Raw genomic sequence first — 22,815 nt, 5'->3', positions numbered from 1 at the left:
TTTTGTTGTTGTCCAGTCACTCAGTCATGCCCAACTCTTTTCGGCCCTATAGACTGCAACACGCCAGGCTTCCCTGTCCTTCACTATCTCCCAGAGTTTGCTCAAACTCATGTCTGTTGAATTGATGGTGCCATCTAACCTTCTCATCCTCTGTTGCCCACTTCTCTTCCTGCCCTCAGTCTTTCCCAGGGTCTTTTCTAATGAGTCGGCTCTTTGTATCAGGTGGCCAAAGAATTGGAGCTTCAGCTTCAGCATCAGTCCTCCAGTGAATATTCAGGGTTGGTTTCCTTTAGGATGGACTGCGTGGATCTCCTTGCAGTCCAAGGGACTCTCAACAGTCTTCTCCAACACCACAGTTCAAAAGCATCAGTTCTTCAGCACTCAGCCTTCTTTGTGGTCTAACTCTCACAGCCATAAATGACTACCAGGAAAACCATAGCTTTGAGTATACAGATCTTTGTCAACACAGAGAATGGAAGTAAGCAAATGGGAGTAAGCAAATGCTAGTACCAGTAGGCTTGCTCAATGTAGGGTTGCCACAAACCTTCAGTTCTTCTTTAAAAAATGAAAAATCTGCAAAGTGCAGTAAAACGAAGTACGCCTGTATTCTCTTGGCTCTGTCTTCACATAACCCCGTTGCAGTAAAGGTGACAGGATTAATATGTGTGGTCATCCTCAGGTCTCCTTCAGAGATCTTTCTGTTACTCCTTCTCTTGTTAACCCTCATACTGTTGGTATGCTCCTGGAGGAGTTGAGGCTCATAATAAAACAAACAGTTGAAGCAAACTACTGAATTGTTTTTCTTTTTAGTTTATGACTTCATATTTCTTTTTAACTGAAAATAAAGCTCAGAATAAATTTTTACTTTTGTAAAATTGAATCTCCACTTTGGGTTTCCTTCAAAATTTGTCCTTGTTCTATAAATCTTATATGGTAAAATCAACTCTTCATTGATGGGTAACTCTTTATTTAAGAAAAACGTAGAAAGCTTTTCAGGATCGAGTCTCCATAAATTTTATTGGTTAAATGGGAAGAATTATGGGCTTTTAATTTTATTCACATTCATATCATCAGTATCATTATTTGGGTCTGTTACAGACCTAAGTTGATTATAAGTAATCATGATTAAGTGATGTGTATGTTTGTTTGTTTGTTTGTTTTTTAATGTTTGTTTCTAATTTAGTTGAGTCACCAAACCTCTCCTGCGTCCGAGTTTTGTGTCATTTAAGCTCTCTGAGGATTTTGTTTAGTTTGGGCATCCCTGGAAGCCGTGTTTAATTTAATAAGCCCAGGCCTGGACACACTTGTTATGTCATATCAAATTCTGTGTAATATGTTAGGTTTGTTGGGAAAAAATAATACATCCTCTAAGAATGTGTTACTGACAGATTTAATGCAGGTAAGTAACACATTTACTCTCACATTGTATTATATAATTTTCTGTAAAAGAATAAAACTATCATTCTTTTATTCTGATTTTTAAAAACTCCCATCAGATGTACAGATATGCATTGGAGATGATGTGAGTTTGGCTCAAGCCACTAGAATAAAGCAAACATGTCAATAAAGCAAGCCACTTTTTTTTTTTTTTTTAGTTCCTAGGGCATGTAAAAGTTAGGTGTACCTTATACAGTAGTCTATTAAGTATGCAATAACACTGTCTAAAAAACAATGTATATACCTACCTTAATTAAAAATTACCTTATTACTCAAAAGGGCTAAGCATCATCTAGCAATTCAGAGTTGTTTCAGATCTTTAATTTGTAGTAAATGCATATTGGCAAAGTACAAGGAAGCAAAATGCAATAAAATAAGTAGTGCCTGTAGCTGTTCATCACATGTACTTTTCCTAGAGATTTTCCCATATCAACTTTTTTGTTGTGCCTTTTGAGTCAAATGTAATTCTAGCTGACATTATTATCAGTATTATGAAAAAATGAGGTTAGATTACACTGTTATCTGAGAGTAATCACTAAAGTGTCTGTGATATCTAACAGTTTGATGTCAAGTTGGTAATATTTAGTTGATCAATTTGTGATAGGCTTGTGTTCTGAAAGGCTTTTATATATAGGCTTTTAAATTTTTTTTTTTTTGGTTTTTATAGACTAGATATAGTTCCTGGCTAGATTATTAGGCCAGCTCTCAACTTTACAAACCTTAAGTTTATCAATATATTACTTCAGTAATATGTAATTACCATTTAAAACAATGCCCACTAGAAATATGTATTTTAAGTGTCAGCTTGGGACAGAAAAAGTAGGTTTTATTCTTTCTGTTATCATGGAAGATATCTATGTTGGCCAGAGATAGAGGGAAGGGATGCCTTAAGATAATAACTTTACTGTTTTAACTTTCTACATCTTAAATAAGACCAAATAAACCTTAATTTTTCTGAATAGGGAACAAGGGACATTGAGAAAAGTGGACAGGGTAACTTTCTTAAATTTATACTCCTCTGTTTCCTTGTTTATGTAGCTTATTTTGCAAGGTAAATATGTGTTACAAGTTTTATTTATTTTTCTCCGTATTTTTTGTCAAGAAGCATAATTATCTGAGTCTCAGTCCTTTAGGCTTACTGGTATAATTTGAAAAGAACACCTCATAGCTAGTGGCATCAACTTCAAGCTTACCTTTCTACTTTCAAGCTTGCCAGCTTGTTACTTTCTTATAAGAGTTACTGAAGGCAGTAAGAAGTAACCAGCACCTTTCATCACCCTTGCATTTTCATACCAAGTTCTCTAAATCATTGGCCTCATTAGTTAGGTGCTCCCAGTTTCAAGACAATAGACTGTAGTTTAACCATTCAGTGAGGAGTGCCAACTTCTTTTAGCGGATGCAACATCTTTCACTACCCTGTACCCTTCCTTTACTAAACAAGTTTTACATTTTAGGTTCTGTCACTCTTTCTCCTGGCACTGATTTCTAAATTGGGGCTTCCTAGGTGACTCAGTGGTAAAGAATCTACCTGCCAATGCAGGAGACGTGGGTTTGATCCCTGGATCAGGAAGAACCACTGGAGAAGAAAATGGCAACCCACTCCAGTATTCTTGCCTGGAAAATTCCATGTACAGAGAAGCCTGGCAGGCTACAGTCCTACAGTCTACGGGGTCGCAAAAGTGTCAGACAACTTAGTGACTAAACAATAATTTCTAAGTTAGTTTGCTTTAAGCTGTGAGCCACAGAGATCCAAACAAGTAAAAAGGTATTATATTGGCTCATTTAACTAGAGTCTTTCTCTGTCTTTAAATTTTGTATTGACAGACTATGTCATGTGGTAGCAAAGACTGGCCCACGAAGCACCAAGTATAGCATATGGCCAACATTTATAAGGGTGTATAAGGGGGCATAATGACATGTATAGATAGACAGGTAAAAAAGCTCATCTTAATTTTGCAAGCACATTTTTTTTTGAAAAAAATACCTTTCAGCATATAATTATTGATTCACCAAGCTCAACTGAGTTCCACTGGTGATTTTGGCATTGGTGTGTGTGAAGCAGCTGGAACAGGAGTACAGAGAGACTTGGATAAAACAGCACTACAGGTGTTGGTGTCAAATCTCCATTCATAATGTGAAAAGGTAATTAAAAAAATATTTCTCAGAAACAGACAAATGGACCTGGAAGATCTGGCAGAAAAAGACCTTCATCTTCTAATGTCTGTATCTGCCACCTTCTTAGGAGAGCTAAGACATCTTAATTGATTCTGGATTATATGTAAAAGGAGGGAGTAGTTCCCATCACTCAAAGCAGAGTTCTGTTACCAAAGTAAGAGGAGAACTAAATAGGTGCTGCAGCAGGTATATACAACTGATTCTACCACTAACTTAACTGACAGCTCTTGTATTTGCTCGTTGTATGTCTTTGGGCAAGTTATATAATCTCTCAAATCTTTATTTCTTTATTGGGAAATGGGAAAACAGTAGCACCGCCTAAGTGTGCAGCTGTTGGGAAGATCAAGTTAGATTATGCATGCTCAGTGCTAAGCACAGCGTTTGGCACACATAGGCCTCCACACAATGGCCGTTCTGCCACACCACTACCACTATCACCATCATTATCATTTTTTAAATTTATTAATTTTTTAATTGAAGGATAATTGCTTTACAGAACTTTGTTGTTTTCTGTCAAACCTCAACACATTATCGTCATTTTGATTAACAGTAGTAGCAACAGCATCCTCCACTCACTGTCTCTTCATATCCTCCCTTATCCTACTTTGGGCCCTCATCAGTTCTCCACTGACTCTTCACAGACTCTTTGCAGAACTTTATCATCTCATCTTCCGTACTGCAAACAGTGATGTTTCAGAATACAAATTTGATCCCACTACCCCCTTGCTTAAAATGTTCCATTGACTTCTTGTTGACAGAATAAAATTCAGACTATAATACATATACTATTTTTGTGCAGTTCCAGTTCTTTATTTTCTGTGGATTTTGTGAGAATTTATCTTAGCATTTATCTTGGTTAATATACTGCATAATTTCAAATTCTACATGATATTCAGATATAAATAATTAGATATTAGCAGATATAGTATTAATGGTTGATGGTTAATGCACATGAAGTTTCAGGCTTCTAATGGTTGGTAGGTGTCTTTTTGTTTTATTTTCATTTAATCAAGTTTCAAGTCAGTTTAAATAGTTTGACTTATAGCTTGAATTTTGATGACTCGAAAGTAGGGATACAGGAAGGAAATGTGATAGAACGGTAGTAGTTGGAAAGTCAGGAAACTAGGTCATGAAGAGAGAGAGAATATATTTGTGTTAGACTGGATGTTCTTGTACAGGGTTTCCTCAAGAAAGGATTGCCCATATTATGCATGTTTATATCTGATTACACCAAACAACATTCCTCCTCATTTCCCCATGCAATTGATTGATTAAAATTGATGGTGGAATTCTTCCCTGGAAGCCAGGAGTGAAGGGTTGCTATGTGAATAGTCATAAGCTGTTAGCAAAATGTGTCATTTTCAACCCACTACTTTTCACTTTCTCTCTGTCCCTAGCCACCAGTATGACTTTCCCAGTCCTTGACTTTTTCTTATAGGATTGATTCCTTTCAGACCATTCCATTTTTTTAAGCTGCACATTTACCTCACATTTTTAGATAGTGGTTTGCTGTTAAACTTGAATTAACTGTTTCTAATTCTGTCATGTGGACTTGTTACCTTAACAGTGAATACTCTATACCAATGTTACTGTAGTCTATAGTTCTTGTGTCTGATCTCATAAGTACAGATAAATACTGAAATTGTAAGTTTTATTCAGAAGGTCTTTTAGTAGTTTGTCAAAGCCTCAACATTTGTTACTGCATTTTAGACAAGTGACAGTCAACAGTTGATTGGAAATTAAAACTAGAGCCAATAACTGGAACAAAAATCCTGGTCATTGGTTAGAGTTCTTTGAAGTGCTCTGGTCTCTGTTGTTATATGACATTACGGTCCCTAGATTTGCAAGCATTCTGACAGCATAGGATCTGACATTATCCTTTTGTCAGGGCAAGGAACCAGGAAGTTTAAGGTGTTAGATAAATACCAGGTAGGAAGTAAAAATATTCCACAGTGCTGCACAGGTAATATCCTGCTTATTAAAGTTAGTAGTTATTTGAATTTAATAATTACTAGTATATAGACATTTACATATGGATTCAGGGATAACTTCAGTAAAAATTTTAAAGATAATATATAGAAAGTTGGTGAAAATTAGCTTATCATAAATTTGAAATACATTTTATGTTGAGTTTTTTAAAAATCAAGGAGATATACTAAACAGGCAATTGAAGTTAGAGATCAAATGGAGATGGAAGAGCCAATGAAAGAAACTGATAAAACAGCTACCAAAGAAGCAGGAGGAGTAGAAACAGAGAGAAGGAAGTGAAGTGTCCATTGGGTTACACGGCATTAATAGCGCACACGCTGGTGAGTGTTTAACGCTGACCCTGGAGAAGAGGGGGGAGGCAGGGCAACGATGCTCTACTTTTTAGCTTTTCCTCATTTCTGTGGTATAAATATTCCACTATGGCTAATTTCAGATTATCAGCAACTACTTTCAAGTTAGTTTAAATTTGCAACCAGGTTGCAGATTTTCTGAAAATTTGATAATCAGTTTTTATGCAATATTCAGACTGGCTCCAACACATCACTGATTGGAGACCTTGACAAAAATAGTGTCAGCGAAGTAGTGGGGTTAGAAGAAAGCTGAAGGATATCCTGTAGATAAATGATCAATGGACATTAAAATGATTATTTTGAAGAAAGTGGTAAGAAAGAACATATTTAATATAGCATAAAAAAGTTATACTTTAAGCTTGGAGTGATGAGCAGTATCTCTTCATATCACATAATATTTTTAAAAGACTACATTTTATTTTTTACTATGTGGAGAATATTATCATTTAATAACCACTTGTGTTTATATGTACCTGCTAAGAATGAGATATATTTCCTTATTTTAACCTTTGTAGAGTCAGAATTCATACAAAATAAATTTATAGAGGAAGTAATTTTTTACAAGAGGAACCAAAGCATATAAATTTTGAGCTGATAGATAAACTTTTATAGCCAAAGAGTTTTGTCATCATAAGAGAATATCTAAAGATATTTTAGATATTTAGAATATCTAAAGATATTTGGATAAAAAATATGCAAAGATATTTTACACATAAGCCCTTATTTGTATAATTGGGAAAAGTAGTTGAAAATTTTGATGTAAAAAAAATGTAACCTGGTCTATATATAGACACAGAAATATTAGAAAGTGTTATGCTTCTGTTTTAATCTGATTTCATGTACTAATCAGTTAATACCATCTTTTTGTAACAAATATCTTGGATGATTTGTTTTTATTTTGCTTTACTTGTTGAAAGATTACTCAGCAGTGATTTTAACTACTCTACTTGAATTAATATAAGCATTAGTTGGTAATCTGTTTTACTGTGGTACTATGACATTTTAAAAATAATATCTAGCTGATAAATAGGTATTCCTTTTGTTTTGCATTAATGGAAAGAGGTTATTAGTTTCAGGTCAGAATTTTGGCATTCCTAGTATCCAAATTTATATTTTTAGTTCATCAGAGATTGTGAAAGAACTTTTGCTACTTCTGCATCATATCAGGAATGAACAGATGTAGGTGATAAAATTGTAGCTAACACATGTTTTGTTACATTCTGCTTTGTTTCTCCGGGCAGGCAGCTTGCTAGGGAGAAAATTATGGTCTTTTTCTTCAGTTAGACCTGAGTTCAGCTCTGACGCTAATATTTTCTAGCTGTTAACTCAGCTTTTTGTTAATTCACTTATAAAGTGGGGATAATAATATTGCCTTTCAAGGTGGTTGGGAGAATTACATGAAGTAGTATAGTCAGAAAACCTTTAAAGTAGAGTCAGGTACATAGTAAAATATTAATTAAGCCATGTCTTCAAGTAGGTGTCTCAGAATAAAATGAAGGATCATCTTGGGAAACAAAATGTACCTGTTTTTCTACTATAAAAAGCAGGTACAGCTGCAACTGGAGAATGAATACTCTGCAAAGAAGTATTAATATTTTAATACATTTTATTAAAGCACATTATAATGTACAAACCCAAATAAGTTATGCCAATTAATAAATTCACTCTTAATGATCCTTGCATTTCAGAACATGGGGCTGTAAAACATTGTAATCAATTATTTTGCAAACTTGCATTTTGAAACTCATGAGCTGATATAACAGGTACATTTTATTACAAGTCAAATAAAACTCTTGTAGTATCCTTTGATTAATTTTATCATATAAACTTTTATCATTTTGATCTTTTAGATGTTTTTACAATTTTATCTATTTTGTGATGAATTTTTGTCATTTCTTTGCTAATTTTCTTTTTCCATTTTTTCTCCTATTTAATATATAATGTTACCGATTTCTGTTTGTGCTTTTCTTTCACCTTTCTCCTTCAGTTCATTTTAAAAAAGAAGAAAAAAAAGCAATGCATTTTATTCTTCTTCCTGTACAGAAAAACTGTCTCAGTGTATTCAGTTAGTGACTGTAGACCTGGCCTGTGTTGTCAGTTACTATTTTGGTGGTTTGGAATCATCCATGCCTCCTCAGGAAGAGCAACAGAGAGCAACTAGTTTCCATCTGCAGAAAGAGGCTTTCTATTTGACTTTGGGCTATTTCTATATTTAAAATCACCTTTCCACAATTTAGTGATTTACTATATTCTATTGTTTAATAGATTAATTCAGTTTAAAAATACTTACTTTACTTCTGACTTCATTACTTAACTGTCTATTCTAAGATAAAATGTCTAAGGAAATACAGGAGTGGTGAAACCTTTAAGGACCTTCCTTGGCTTACTGTTGTTTTGATTTGTATGTATATGAAAACTGTGTTCTTTTAAAAGCACAATTTTATCTTCTGCTTCATTGAGTTTATTTTTTTAAGTGTAGTTCTTATTTTAAAATCAGTTTTCTTTATAGATTCTTCTCTCACTGTATTGTCTCAGCATAATAATGGGGATGAAGTATATTTATTAATAGTAAAAATTACTTGTTTTATTCTGTAATGTACATCATCAGTTAAGTAGATTAGGAAATCTTTACCTTTTGTCTTCTTTTAGAAGAGCTGTAATCAAATTCTCCCACACCTACCAAGCCTAATTGAAACCTTCATCCTGTATGTATGGTTATTCAAACTGCCATTTGAGGTCCAGGATACTGACTGATAACTTAGTTATTCCCATGATGACTTAAGTTGTTTGTACTTTCTGATCATCATAGATTTTGTTGTCCCTAGCTGGAATAATTTTGAAAAATTGATCTCTAAACACAGGAGATCTAAAAAGCTTTAACTTCACAAATATCTTAAATATCCCTGCTGGCTCAGACAGTAAAGCGTCTGCCTACAATGCGGGAGACCTGGGTTCAATCCCTGGGTCAGGAAGATCTCCTGGAGAAGGAAATGGCAACCCACTCCAGTATTCTTGCCTGGAAAACCCCATGGACGGAGGAGCCTGGTAGGCCACAGTCCTGGGGTCACAAAGAGTCGGACTCGACTGAGCGACTTCACTTCACTTCCCAAGTATCTATTCAGACTTTGTTGTCAGCAAATACCTTCATATTTGACTTACTTTGGAAACTGAAAATTTTCTTCAATTCAGCATATATTACATCCCTCTATTAAATAAACCCTGTAACACTTGTATGTTAAGCCAGCTGTAGGGACTATAGATAATGTGTATAAAGGGCTAGTATGGGGTTCCTAACACATAGCAGATAGTCAGCAAGAGGCGGCTGCTACCTTTGTTAACAAGTGCCAGAGCATGCGTACTGCTGAAAATGCTCATTTCTGTCTATTTTTCTTCTTTCTAAAGAAAAAAATTAATATTGACTATAGTGATCTAAAATAAGATACTATTTTTTTGTGTGTTATATTGGTAAAGCAGATCTTGGGAAAAAAGTGATTTTGTAAAAGTATCTCTGTGGATGGTCTTGGCTAGTATATGAGATCTTGCATATTTGAAAAATCTTTGTTCTTTGTTGCGATCAGTGGGTGGTTTGGCTAAATGTAGAGTGCTTAGAAAATAATTTTCCTTTAATTTCAAAGTGATTTAAAGTCTATTAGGTAAACTTCTAGCTTCCAGTGGCTCTGCTGAGAAGTTTCTTTTCATTTTGAGCCTTGATCTTTAGTCTTGACTTGCTTTGTCACTTGGGACCTTTTAAAGACCTTCTCTTTATTTCTGCTGATCTGAACATTTTACTTGATACCTTTTCTTTTCCAGTGGGTGTTTGGAAATGTATGGAGACAATTTAGGTAGTCACAGTGACTAGGAGTGCTAAGGGAGACTGCTTTGGCATTTAGTAGCTAGAGGTCAAAGAAGTTAATTTACTTGCAAATACAGGAAGCATTCTCACCCAGAATTTAGTAATATTAAGAAGTATTGTGACCTCAGGAAAATGTAAGAATAATCCTAATGTGCATATTGATTATAGTGTTTGGCAAGAGAAACAAGATGTGTGCACCAGGACCAGTCAACTTGATTGGTAATTGTGTTATAGACATGCTATGAGAAACAGTGGAGGAAGAAAGAGTAAGTGACACAGTACAAATTGAAGGAGAATAAAGATCGCTATGTGAAATATAACCGTCAGATTATTTGTGAGGTATATGCATATATGCTATGTTACTGATTTGATTCCTGGTTGGACATTTTCTACACTATTTTGCTTAATCAGATTTTGACACTTTTCCCCCTGTATTTCCAAGTAGTACCTGTTCTTGATAGGTTTATGTTGTTATTCAGTCACTCAGTTGTGTCCACGTCTTTGTGATCACATGGACTGCAGCACACCAGGCTTCCCTGTCCTTCACCAGGGAAGGTTTATAATAGATATCTAATTGTAATCCAAACACTTAGCAATTCCAGATCCAGAAAGAACTGAGAATTTTTTTTTTCTGCTAAGACTAGAACTTGACTGACAGTGAATGAAACATTTTAAATGGGGTGGGGATTCATAAAAGAACTGACTTAGAGGTATACTTGCACAGTTTCATAGCAGCTTCTGTGGTTTCAGTTTGTAGTTCTGTTTCACCAGTCTTGGGAAATGAATTACCAGAACAGCATGTATAGATAGCTACAACAATGCAACTATTCAGTAACAAATACAACTTGCTTTTGAATTATCCACAATTTTTTCATGGTTCATATCATTGCTTTACTTCACTAATGTGGCTAACCAGGCAAACTGTACATTAGAAACATGAGTCTAACCAAGCAAAGAGGGATTAAGATAATGAGGTAGGAAGATAGTAGTAGATGTTAAATGAGTAGTTTTATAATTAAGTATTAATGCAGTCTTCATTTTAATATGCATATGATTACTTTTACTTTTCAGAACCTAAATCACAGCCGCAGCAGCTTCATCAAGGACAAAACAGAATGTCAAATACTGAGCAAAATGGAGTAAAAGATAATAATCAACCACGATATCTTCCTCGAAATGATACCAGACAGCCAAGAAATGAAAAACCTCCTCGTTTTCAAAGAGACACCCAAAATTCAAAGGCAGTTTTAGAAGGCAGTGGATTACCTAGAAACAGAGGTTCTGAAAGACCAAGTACTTCTTCAGGATCTGAAGTATGGCCTGAAGAGAGAATCAAAGCTGATAGACCATATTCTAGATATGATAGAACTAAAGATACTTCTTACCTTTTAAGTTCCCAACACAATGATACTGTATTTAAAAAAAGGGATAACTCTATGCAAAGCCGATCAGGAAAAGGTCCATCTTATGCAGAGGCAAAAGAAAATCCATTTCCTCAAGAATTCATAGATTATAATAATCACAAACGTGGGAAAAGAGAAAACCAAACAGCAAATTCGGATCATTTTTATGACAGGAAGCCACGAACAATAAATAATGAAGCTTTTAGTGGTGTAAAAATTGAAAAACATTTTAATGTAAATAGTGATTACCAGAATCCTGTCCGAACGAATAGTTTCATTGGTGTTCCAAATGGAGAGACAGAAATGCCACTGAAGGGAAGGCGACTGGGACCTATTAAGCCAGCAGGACCCATCACAGCTTCATCCTGTGATGATAAAATATTTTACAGTAGTGGTCCCAAAAGAAGATCTGGGCCAATTAAACCCGAAAAAGTACTAGAATCATCTATTCCTATGGAGTATGCAAAGCTATGGAAATCTGGAGATGAATGTTTAGCACTTTATTGGGAAGACAACAAGGTATGCATGCTGTAAAGTTATTGAATACTAATATTACTGAATGGAACAGTCTAGTGAGACCATGGAAAGCCATTGCTTTGGGACAGAGTTGCAGTCTCTGGTTATACTTGTTTATAGTCTTTGAACAGATGTATGTGTATGTAACTTATCAAAGGAAGAGCAAAATATTTAATATTTTTTATGGATGATTAGGAGTCCCATAATATTTGATTGTTAGGTTTGATTTTCACTTGCATATCAGAAAAGTATTGTAAAAGTGAATAAATGAGGTTGATAAGTTACTTTAGTTATCATCTACTGAGCTATTAATATTTGCTTTTCTTTCTAGTAAAATTGTACTGATTCACAAGGAAGCAAATCAGTTGAATGGCACACAGTTAAGTTCTGCAGATGTCATTTAATTTAAAGATAATATACATAATTAGCCTACTTTAAAAAAATTATGAGCAGGAAGGTTAATTATTTAGCTAATAATAAATAATTTAAGAATTATTAAACAAATAATTTAAACAGCCTTGTGTTCTACATTATATACTGGCTAAAAGGAAAAGAGTAGGGAAAATGGAAAGGGAAGGACACAAGATGAGGTTGAGAAGGAATACAGTTAACAGATAAAAGAGCCTGACAAAAGGGAGAAGACCGACACGGTGAGAACAGGGGGGGAAGAGGCCAGAGGGACCCTCAGACAGGAGGGCCTTTGTTCGTGTCTCCATTGCTGCCCAGCATGCTCCTGCACTAACTGCTCTTCTGATCCTTGAAGACTTGGCTCAGAGACTTCCTAGAGGAAGCCTTCTCTGTCTGCACCCTCCTCCCTTCTACATTATTGTCTTTCTCAGTCAGTGCCTTGTTCACTTTCTAAAGCTCATCACAGTTTGTAAGTATTTCTGGTTTTGGTTCCTGTATTGATAACTCTTTCCCCTGCCATGATTTTAAGTTCCTTGAAGATAGGACCACACCTCTCTCGTTTTCCTCTATTGCCGTGTTCCTCTCACAGTGTAGGAGTTTCATAATTATTTGTTAACTTTGTTAACTAGTTCATTCTCCAGGAGGCACTGCGTAGGAAAAAAGTTGAGTGGTCAGGGGACTGGAGATTTTGTTGTTATTGTTCAGGCACACAGTCATGTCCCACTCTTTGCGACCCCATGGACTGCAGTCCTCCAGGCCTCGCTGACCTTCCCCATCTCCCGAAGTTTGCCCCACTTCATGTCCACTGCATCAGTGATGCCATCCAGCCATCTCTTCTCTGACGCCCTCTTCTCTTTCTGCCTTCAATCTTTTCCAGCTTCAGGGACTCTTTCAGTGAGTCAGCTGGAGATATTCGCAAGGTAATAAAAACCAGAGGTAGTCATACTAGGAAAACTATTGTGAAGGACCTAGGTGAATGTGAAGATCAAGTAAAAAAAAAAATATTTGAAACAAATATTTTATATATAGAGTAGATTCAGTTGAGATGGATGTGCCCATATGTGTGACTGGAAGGAATAGTGGAGATAAGGTTACCTGAAGATTTCAAGGAATGAAATTTAGGCTGGGAAGTGTGGTTGGATGTTTTAAAAGATGCTATAGGGCTTGGGATCAGGAAACAGGCCCCATTGTGTTCAATGAATGATGAGGAATAAACAGGGTGTTAGGTGTTACCTAATGATAGCAGCAGGAAGGGGTCCAGGTACAACTAGATGGCGTAGTCTTTTAAGGTTTTTGTGTGAACGTGGCTAGTAACAGCTTCTCTGCTGTCAAGTTTTTATTCAAGGCTGAAAGCAGAGGAGGAGACTGCACTAACTGTGTCTTTTCTTTTTTTCAAGAAAAGTAAAAGCCTTCCCACAAATACCAACAGACAATCTCATTGGTTGGAACTGTTTTACATGGCTACTCCTTGGTTCTTATGGAGACTTGGAAAGCAAGTACAGGTGTTCATCACTATCGGGACTCTTACTCTTGCATCTGAGACCACTCACTTTCCAAAACACAAGAACTATTTGATTTGGCTAGTGGGGGGATTACTTACGCTTCGCCATTTCTCCATTAAGATAGAGCCAAGAAGTAGTTGGAAATTAGAGTTAGTTTATAGAACTAACACTGTCTGCCTTGGAGGGTTCACTTCTGTAGGGGGCTTCCCTGATGGCTCAGTTGGTAAAGAGTCCACCTACGATGCAGGAGACCCCAGTTGGATCCCTGGGTCAGGAAGATCCACTGGAGAAGGGACAGGCTACCCACTCCAGTATTCTTGGGCTTCCCTTGTGGCTCAACTGGTAAAGAATCCGCCTGCAATGCAGGAGACCTGGGTTCGACCCTGGGTTGGGAAGATCCCCTGGAGAAGGGAAAGGCTACCCGCTCCAGTATTCTGGCCTGGAGAATTCCATGGACCGCATATGTATAGTCCATGAGGTCACAGAGTCAGACACGACTGAGCGACTTTGACTTTGCCTTTGTCTTTTTGTCACTTCTATAAGATACTTCTGTGAATGGTAAAGATGAAGGTGGAAAAAAATTTTTTTTCGCATTGAACAATGTGGAGTTGGTGACCCTGACAAACAGAGGAAGTGAATAATTTGAATTCAAGTCCAGTAATGTTTGAAAGGCTTGGTAAGAAGACTCAGGCTTTCCATTCAAATCCTGTAAGGATCATATCCTAGTACTAAGTGCAAAATACAAGCAAGCCAGTATAGAGCCTAAAATCACCCCTGCACATGATCAAGGATATCTACTTGTACTCTGTCTGCCAGCTTCCCAAAATATAATCCTCTTTGAGGGAAAAGTAATATTTTTTAGAACCTCCTCATGGCATTTCATCTATTAATACAGTGTCTGGCATCCTAAAAAAATTATGAGGCATGGTTAAAAATATAGAGAGAATATGAATGACTAGAAACAAAGCAACAGAGAATAATGACAGTCCTAAGATATTCAGATATTTAAACTTAGATGAATTCTTTAACAAATATTGAGTATTCAACAAACCATAATTGAGTAGCTGCTAAGTGTTAGGTGCTTGGGATATATCAGATAATTTTGCCTGTGCTATGAACCAAGTATCTTCAAATACCTGATCAGATTGTTATTAAAGCTTTACTTTCAACTCTAATTTTCTCAGAAAATAAAAAATACTAAATTCATATATTGTCTCTACTGAATATACTCAAAATAATCTCATATAGCTTCTGAAAGGTGGTGCCTCATATTTCCCAAAATATTTTGAGCTTTTAGAGGATTGTTAGAATAATTGAATGATCTCCTAAGGGGACTATTTTGATTTTATGTGGATGTTTTTCAGTTTAGAATGAAGGATTTTAGGCTCTGTATAGATATACCATTAAGCAAATAAATAATACTTTGTGAAAGAGATGGCATTAGTTATCTTATAAAACCACCTAATTTAAGAGAGAACTTTTCAGTGTCTTGTCAAGAACAGGCAACTTTCCAATTTTCTAACCAGAGACTAGGGTAATGGCTTAAGAACAGCGTTATCTATAACTCCTTAAGAAACCATAATGTTAATTGCATTATAAATGATGTTCTGGAAGCAGTCAGTTAGTACCATTTAAAACATTCCTCCTGATATCTTGCCTTCTCTCCAGCTTCACTTTCATAGAAAGACTGAGAGTTCGGAACAGTCCCTCTTCTCCCGGTACATCTGCCATGACTAGTTTAGCTCTTCCAGCCCTATCAGCTGGGGTATTGTAGCAGCCTCTAAAGTGGTCTCCTTGCCTTCTGTCTTATTCCTCTTAACATTGTCACTGGAACTGCCATCACTGTGATCTTGTCATTCTTCCTAGTTAAAATATTTCTCTTGTAGTCTAGCATGCCTATGGATCCTCTATCAGCTGACCCTTACTATCTTGCCCTATTGGCTGACCCTTCTCACATCATGCCATAGTTAATTTAAAACTATTTGTTGTATCCTGTACTCTTCTCCATGCTTTGTGTCTCTGTAACTCTTACTGGAACACCTTCCTCAGTTCTTAGCTTGGCTAAATACTCTTCATCCTTGAAGACTGTACCCACTGTCATTTGCCCCAGGAAGCTTTTTCTGCACTCCTAGCCTCATCAAGTGCCATATCACTATACCTTTACTTCCATGGTATGTAAAGTCATTTTTACACAGGCTATTTTTAATAAGTTCCTAAAAGAATGTCAGTTGTTTTCCTAGGGTATATATTATGATTGTTTGTCATTGTTGAACTTACCTGAACTGACAAAATTGTCTAAAAAGCTTACAGTTGAAGTATGCCAGAAATACAGCAATTTACAGAACATGGAAGTGTAAGGCTAAGAGATAAAGGAGGAAAGGAGAGATGTGGATGTATAACTAGATCTCTAAGATAAGGAAAAATTCTGGCATGGTATCTCTAATCTTCTTGCATCCAGATCTGGAAAAGAAATACCATGGATTAACTTAGTAACTTTTATACTGTGGCGTATAGTTGGGCTTCCCGGATTGTGCTAGTGGTAAAGAACCTGCCTGCCAATGCAGGAAGCATAAAGGACGCAGGTTAGATCCCTGGGTCAGGAAGATCCTCTGGAGGAGGGTATGGCAACCCACTCCATTATTTTCGCCTGGAGAATCCCATGAACAGAGGAATGTGGCAGACTACAGTCCATAGGGTCACATAGAGTCGGGACACAACTGAAGCGACTTGGCAAGCACACAAGCATACTAGTAAAAGCAGGTTCTTTCCTGGTACACCCACAGTAACAGCTATTTTAGAAGGTTGTCAAGAATAAGAATTTTTGTTGTCTTTAGCATTTTTTGATTCTGGTGAACCCATGAAGGTTACTGAACTCAGGCTTGGCTGCTTGCTGTTTGAAAGCCAATTTTTGAGAACCAAGTGTTGGGTAAAAGGAAAGACGGCTTTGTCGAGGAAATTGGTGCTGTTCTGGGAAGAAGATGGACTCATGGCCCAAAAAACTAGCTCCTCTAACCAGCTCCCTGTTGCTGATCAGGGGCAAGAGCTTTTAAAGGAGATATTTAGGAATGTACAGGTAAATGGAGGGGTTGGTGGAGGGAGGCTACATGCAGAACAGCTCCACAAAGATCTTGAAATTGGTCATGTTATGGTCTGATGAGCATCATATAATTGTTTTAAGTACAAGTATTGTTCCCATTTCCTTGAGGCCGGTTCTTGAAATTGTGTAAGATGGAAGAGCTTATGTCATAACTACAGTCTGGTCATCACATGGTTAACTTCTGTCTACTGGGGGTTTCAGTATCTGCAAAACAGCTCAAAGGATTTGACTCAGAATATGTATCTGTAGCTCTTGAGGAGAAACTGAAGGTCCTTAACTTTGCTTAATGGCTAAACCATTATTATTTTTTCTTGCTTGACTGTTTTCCTTTGTTTCCATGGTTTTTCACTTCTCTGATTACATTTATTCCTTGGCTGAGCTTTTCTGTAGACCAGCAGCAGATGGAGGACATGAGGGAGAAGGAGCGTCTGTCCCAGCAAGGTCTTGGGGGGTCCCGTTACACTGAGTCACTGTCAGAGCAGACATTAGGCAAGAGCGTCCAACTGCCCTTGTTTGAAGAAAAGTTTCCTTGAGAGTAAATTAGAATTTTAAGAGTTTTTTGTTTCTATTTCATGTTCATTAAGCAACATTCAGACCTATAATTTGAGTCCTAAATGGGTTGACCTATAGTGAAGGGAATACTCCACAATCAATTGATCTACTCCAAGTTGCCTTAACAGATAAATTAAACATTGAAGTTGTCATGTGAATTCAGTTCCTGGTGACTTTGTGCATTGGTTCCCAGAGCCAAGTGATACTAGATAAACTGAAGAGATAAAAGGGTTTGGTCTTACAGTGTCTTAAATCCTATAAATCCTGGATATAACTAGTGTGCTTACTTCTTGCCTGGGAACTCTGCTTCACCACAGCTGCCTGTATGACTATAGCCATGACAATGAGCCTTTGAGGATTTTTTTTTTTGTCATATATTTCTGTTTTTTAAATAAATTGCTTTATACTTATGTACTGTAATTAGTACCTAAGAACCGTTTTACTAATGTCAGAGGGCTTCAGTGGCTAACAAGGAGACATTGAAGAGCACTAGTTCTTTTTGCATCCATTAGCATGTGAATATTCTCTACTGATCCTCTTAGTTCTGAAATCTTACCGCTGCTAAGTGTATGTCAGAGCTCACATGGATAAGAGAATCTCTCTTTTTCTTAGCCAATTTATGATTATCCAAAGGTAAATTTTGGACTCTGTGGGAGAAGGTGAGGGTGGGATGATTTGAGAGAATGACACTGAAGCATGTGCATTACCATATGTAAAATAGATGACCAGTGCAAGTTCCATGCATGACGCGGGCCACTGAGAGCCAGTGCTCTGGGACAACCCAAGGCATGGAGTGGGGAGGGAAGTGGGAGGCGGGGGCTCAGGGTGGGGAGACACATGTGCCCCTGTGGCTGATTCATGTCGATGTATGGCAAAAACCATAACAATACTGTAAAGTAATTATCCTCCAATTAAAATAAATAAATTAAAAATGCATTATCTTAAAAATCATTTTCTTTAAAATATTATATATATCAAAGTTGCTAAGAGAATTTATATCTTAGCTAAGAGATTTATATCTTTAAAGTTTTCATCCTAAGGAAAAAATATAGCCATGTGTGGTGATGGACACTAACTAGACTTATTGTGGTGGTCATTTCACAATATATACATATATAAGATTATTATGTTTCCCACTTAAAACTAATACAATGATATGGCAATAAAATTGATTTAAAAATTAGCTTTCAAAAAATACTAACATTGTAACATTTCGAGTATTTATATTTCCATCATGTATCACCTTATCTAGACAATGTTGATTATATCATTTAAAACTCCTTTTTGTCTCCTCAGTTTTACCGAGCAGAAGTTGAAGCTCTTCATTCTTCAGGTATGACAGCAGTTGTTAAATTCATTGATTATGGAAACTATGAAGAGGTGCTACTAAGCAACATCAGGCCCGTTCAGTCAGAGGCATGGGTATGTGATCCAAATTATGTACAGACATAAGCTGTTTTGAAGGAAATACATAGCTCTGAAAGATTAGTCATAGTAATACTAAATTTTCCAGTGGAAAAATGTTTTGTTTAAAACTGGCTACTCCTAAAGTAAGATTTTAGTTAATAATTACCTTAAACTACAGTAAGAATGAGTGCATTGCAATTGCTTCTCTTATATAATGCTTTGTTATATTATGTTTGGCAATAAGTGCCTTTATTTATATGTTTGCCAAAAATGTGTATGTGTTTTTATGAGTCTATGCATATTTTATTCTTTCCAAGTTTGTTACTATTTAAATTTGACCAAATGATGTTCAGCAGTTGTCAAATTTAAATCTCTTTTGAAAACATGTACATTCTTTATTATTTTAGTTAAATGTAAAGTTAAGAAAAACACTTTAAATTATATATAAATACATCTGCATTTACTACACATATATATGTATGTGCAGATTAAATTTAAATATCTTTGTTTAATAATATTTAATTTTGTTGCCAAATGTTATGTCAAAATTGACAGTTTTGTTGATACAATTTAGACAGTATTGACCTCATGGAATCTATTGTATACAAGATCTATGTAACTTTACATATTTAGGCAAAAACAAGAGGAGAAAGCATGTTAGAATTTGTTTTATAGAGATTTTTTTTTACAAATTTCTTTCTCTAATTTATGGGTAGCTATTGGTAAACTTATTACTAGAAACCTGATTTGTTGCTGTTTCCCTAAAATATAAAGATATACTAGAAAATTATATCATTTAGACAGTAGCCTTCATCATTGAAGCATTCTTGTTTTCCCATGAACTGCTTTTGATTTAGTTTTGATGCTTCTAGATTTTCCTGTCATGACCTCAGTGTCATTGTCCGCTTCACCCCCCCAGAAAAGAAGATAAATAAAGCTACAACAGAAATCTAGTAGCAGTAATCATATTTGGGCCCATGGATATTTTTTCTTGACCTTTTTATTCTAGAAAATTGATGATTTTCTAGGTAGCTTATTGTTTCATATTTTACAATGTAACATTCATATCTTATACTGTATAATTAAGTAAGAGATCCTTTCTCTCATTCTCTAAAGTTTAGCTGCTTATTCCCTAAAAGATTGAAATACCATTAATGTCTAATTTATATCTTTTCTTGGAGAAACTTGGTATAACTATATCTTTTGCCCTTTTGATTCCCATATGATGGCTATTTTTATTCTCTTTTTTAAAGTTAATACTCAACGTCTTAATGTAGTTATAATGGTAAAAGTATTTATTGAGTTTGTATTTCTAGAAGATGAGCCCAGGTTTGTTATTCATCATGTGATCCCAGTGTTAGCCATTACAGAGTCAAAATAAAATTTTTACATTTAGTTTTTTTAGGAGATTTAATAAGAGATTAATTTTATTCTTTTCTCCCTAAAAAAATTTTAAGTTTCCTTACTTTGTTTCCTCTCTACTACCTTTTTCTGTTCCAGAGTGGACATAACTGTTGAGCACCTTTCTTATTCCTCACTGTAGCTCTTCTACTCAGAGGTGTTTGGTGCCAAGTGATCTTTTTCTTTCTAAGTCAGTGACATTTCCTTTTTCCCCTTTAATGGTCCTCATTGCTTTATTGATTTTAGGCCATTGTAAACTTGGCTGAACAATAAATGTATCACATGTGACAGCCCATGTCGTGATTCTGAACCACAGCAGTACTTTCATGTTCTCTGTACCTCATCTAGGCTTTACTATGCTGTTTTTTTTTGTTTGTTTTTTACCTATTTACTTTTTCTGCAGTTAACTTAAAAATCTTTCATGCTGTGCTAAGCCACTTCAGTCATGTCTAAGTCTTTGCAACCCCATGGACTGATAGCCCGCCAGGCTCCTCTGTCCACAGGATTCTCCAGACAAGAATACTGTAGTGAGTTGGCAAGCCCTCCTCCAGGGGTTCTTCCCAAAAAGCTCCATGAAATATTTTACAGGAAGAGGCAGGATAGTATTATTAACTCTTTTGGAGATTCTGGTATTTCTTTTTTCCTAATTACAAATAATCAGGTGATTATTGATGTTTTATGCTTTTGCATAAATTAATATAACAAATATTTTTGGATCATGAACAGTTTTATTGAGGATAAGATCATCCTTTCTTCTTCATCTATGTGAATAATTGACTTAGTTGTAGATGCAGCTCCTGTTCTCACTCATCTCCATTAAAAAAAAAAAGTATGTGTCCATATACATAAAAAGCCTCTGAAGAAAAACAATCAGTGTGATTGTCAAGTACATTTAACATAGAATTAGTGTATAGTTCTGTTATCCTCTGAGAGTACTAATATTGGGGTCTGTGAGTACTTTTTCTTTTGTAACTTTGGAATTGTAACAAGCTTTAAGTTAATCAAAGTAAAACATTCACTTTACCAATAAGAAGGTAACTCTAATTAATGTCATACTAGAAAAATTTAAGGTCTGCAAAGGTAAGGTGAGGCTGATAGAAGCCTTAGTAGAGTTATTTACTCACACTGTGGATTGTGTAGTTTTTTATTTTTTTAACTCTTGTGCTACATATGTACATTACTGTTTTTAGTTGTGAAATGATTTCATGTATTTAATTAAGGTTTATATTTGTTATTACCATAAGATTTTGGAAAACCTCTTGTCTTTCTAAGTATAGCAATGAGCATTCATTGAGATTTTTTTAATAGTTTGCAGGAAAAATAATACAACCAAGAATCCTGCATATGCACCAAAAATCTTTATAGAAATCAGTTGCCTGTATTTTCTTAAAGGTGTAAGGATGAATTATTAAATAAAAGCATGAAATATTAGGAGACTCAATGACTAAGTTAATAGTCTCTTATGTGGAAAATTAAGACAAAAATAAAATTAATAGCTTAATGTTAATTTTTTTCTTCATGAAGTTTAAGAACTATTTGCCTTAAATCTGTGTGTAGACAAATTTCTAGTTTCCCCGTCTATTTGTATATTTTCAGAACATACTCAGTGATGATATATTAGGTGATGAAAGTATACGTTCTGATTATGATTAAATACTTTATTTCCTCCAAACTGATCTACTGAACTTTCTGTTCTGTCATCCTTGATTTTTTTCTCCTAGCTCAATTTAACCTGTTTTTTTTTTTTTTTTAACTATGGTAAAATAGTCTATCTTAATTTTAGTGTCTTTATTATAGTAGTAAATTATCAACATAATGTGAGATCACAGCTCATTCTTAACTGGATAAATTCTATAATTTTTAATTTAATGTTCTTTGTATGTTGCAGGATTTTCCTTATTTTACCAAAGGAAATGAATCATTATGCAATCTCATATTTGTAAAACTATATAGGGAGAAAACTATAATGCCGTTTTATTTTCCTGACCACTGTATATGAAACATTAGGGGCAAAGGAAACCTATTTATGTTTCTTGCAGCCATTTCCAAATTTACTCCTTTTAACTCTAAAACTAATACAGGAAAACAGTAAAAAGATGCCACAGGCCACTTGGAATTACTCTTTAAAATACCCTGGTGCTGCTGCTCAGACAAATCTTTTGTGCTTTTGGAGTGTTGTTCCTTATGAGTTACTTATCTAAATCTGGAAAGATAGTGTCAAGTCCTGATTTTCCAAGAATATTTATGACTTTTATGCCACTGAGACTTTTATATCCCAAGAAATATTTTAGAACATGCTGATTTCTAAACTTTTTGAAGTTTCATAGTGTTTTACTATGAGGAAATGATCTTTGTTCAGCTATTCTTCCAACTAGAAAATTTATTGTATAGATTAGTTTTATTCAATAAACACTTACTGCATATCTGTTTAGGTGCTAGGCAGTGTTCTGTGTGAGGGGTATATGTTAGTACTCAGAACACACAAAAGTCCTGTGTACTACACAAAGTTAGTGAAAGTTGTATTTCCAATTGTGTGAAACAAACTTAAATATCTTGTGGGAGTCTTCATTTACCTCTTGAAGCTTTAAAACAAGATATAAGTGGGAAAAATCTTGTTTATTGATGTTTTAATTTTAATAATGTTTAAGGTCTATATTTTAGTTCTCCTTATTTGAAAATAAATTATGGAAGAAGAAAGTGTGATTTAATGAATTTTATGTGTTTA

The 22,815-nt window shown here is 35.3% G+C and overlaps 1 protein-coding gene across 2 annotated transcripts in view; it reads left to right on the top strand.

Annotated features, from left to right (window-relative positions):
- The window catches only part of TDRD3 (tudor domain containing 3), a 204,160-nt gene that overhangs the window by 141,011 nt on the left and 40,334 nt on the right, over positions 1-22,815 (top strand). For both annotated transcript variants that reach the window (XM_043477358.1, XM_043477357.1), the window contains 2 exons: positions 10,876-11,726; positions 18,579-18,704. In XM_043477358.1, coding sequence (XP_043333293.1) covers positions 10,876-11,726; positions 18,579-18,704 — 977 coding nt within the window. The remainder of the gene's footprint in view (positions 1-10,875; positions 11,727-18,578; positions 18,705-22,815) is intronic.

Source organism: Cervus canadensis, chromosome 9 (assembly GCF_019320065.1).
Source record: "Cervus canadensis isolate Bull #8, Minnesota chromosome 9, ASM1932006v1, whole genome shotgun sequence".
Lineage (NCBI taxonomy): Eukaryota > Metazoa > Chordata > Mammalia > Artiodactyla > Cervidae > Cervus > Cervus canadensis.
This window is presented reverse-complemented; position numbering and strand designations above follow the sequence as displayed.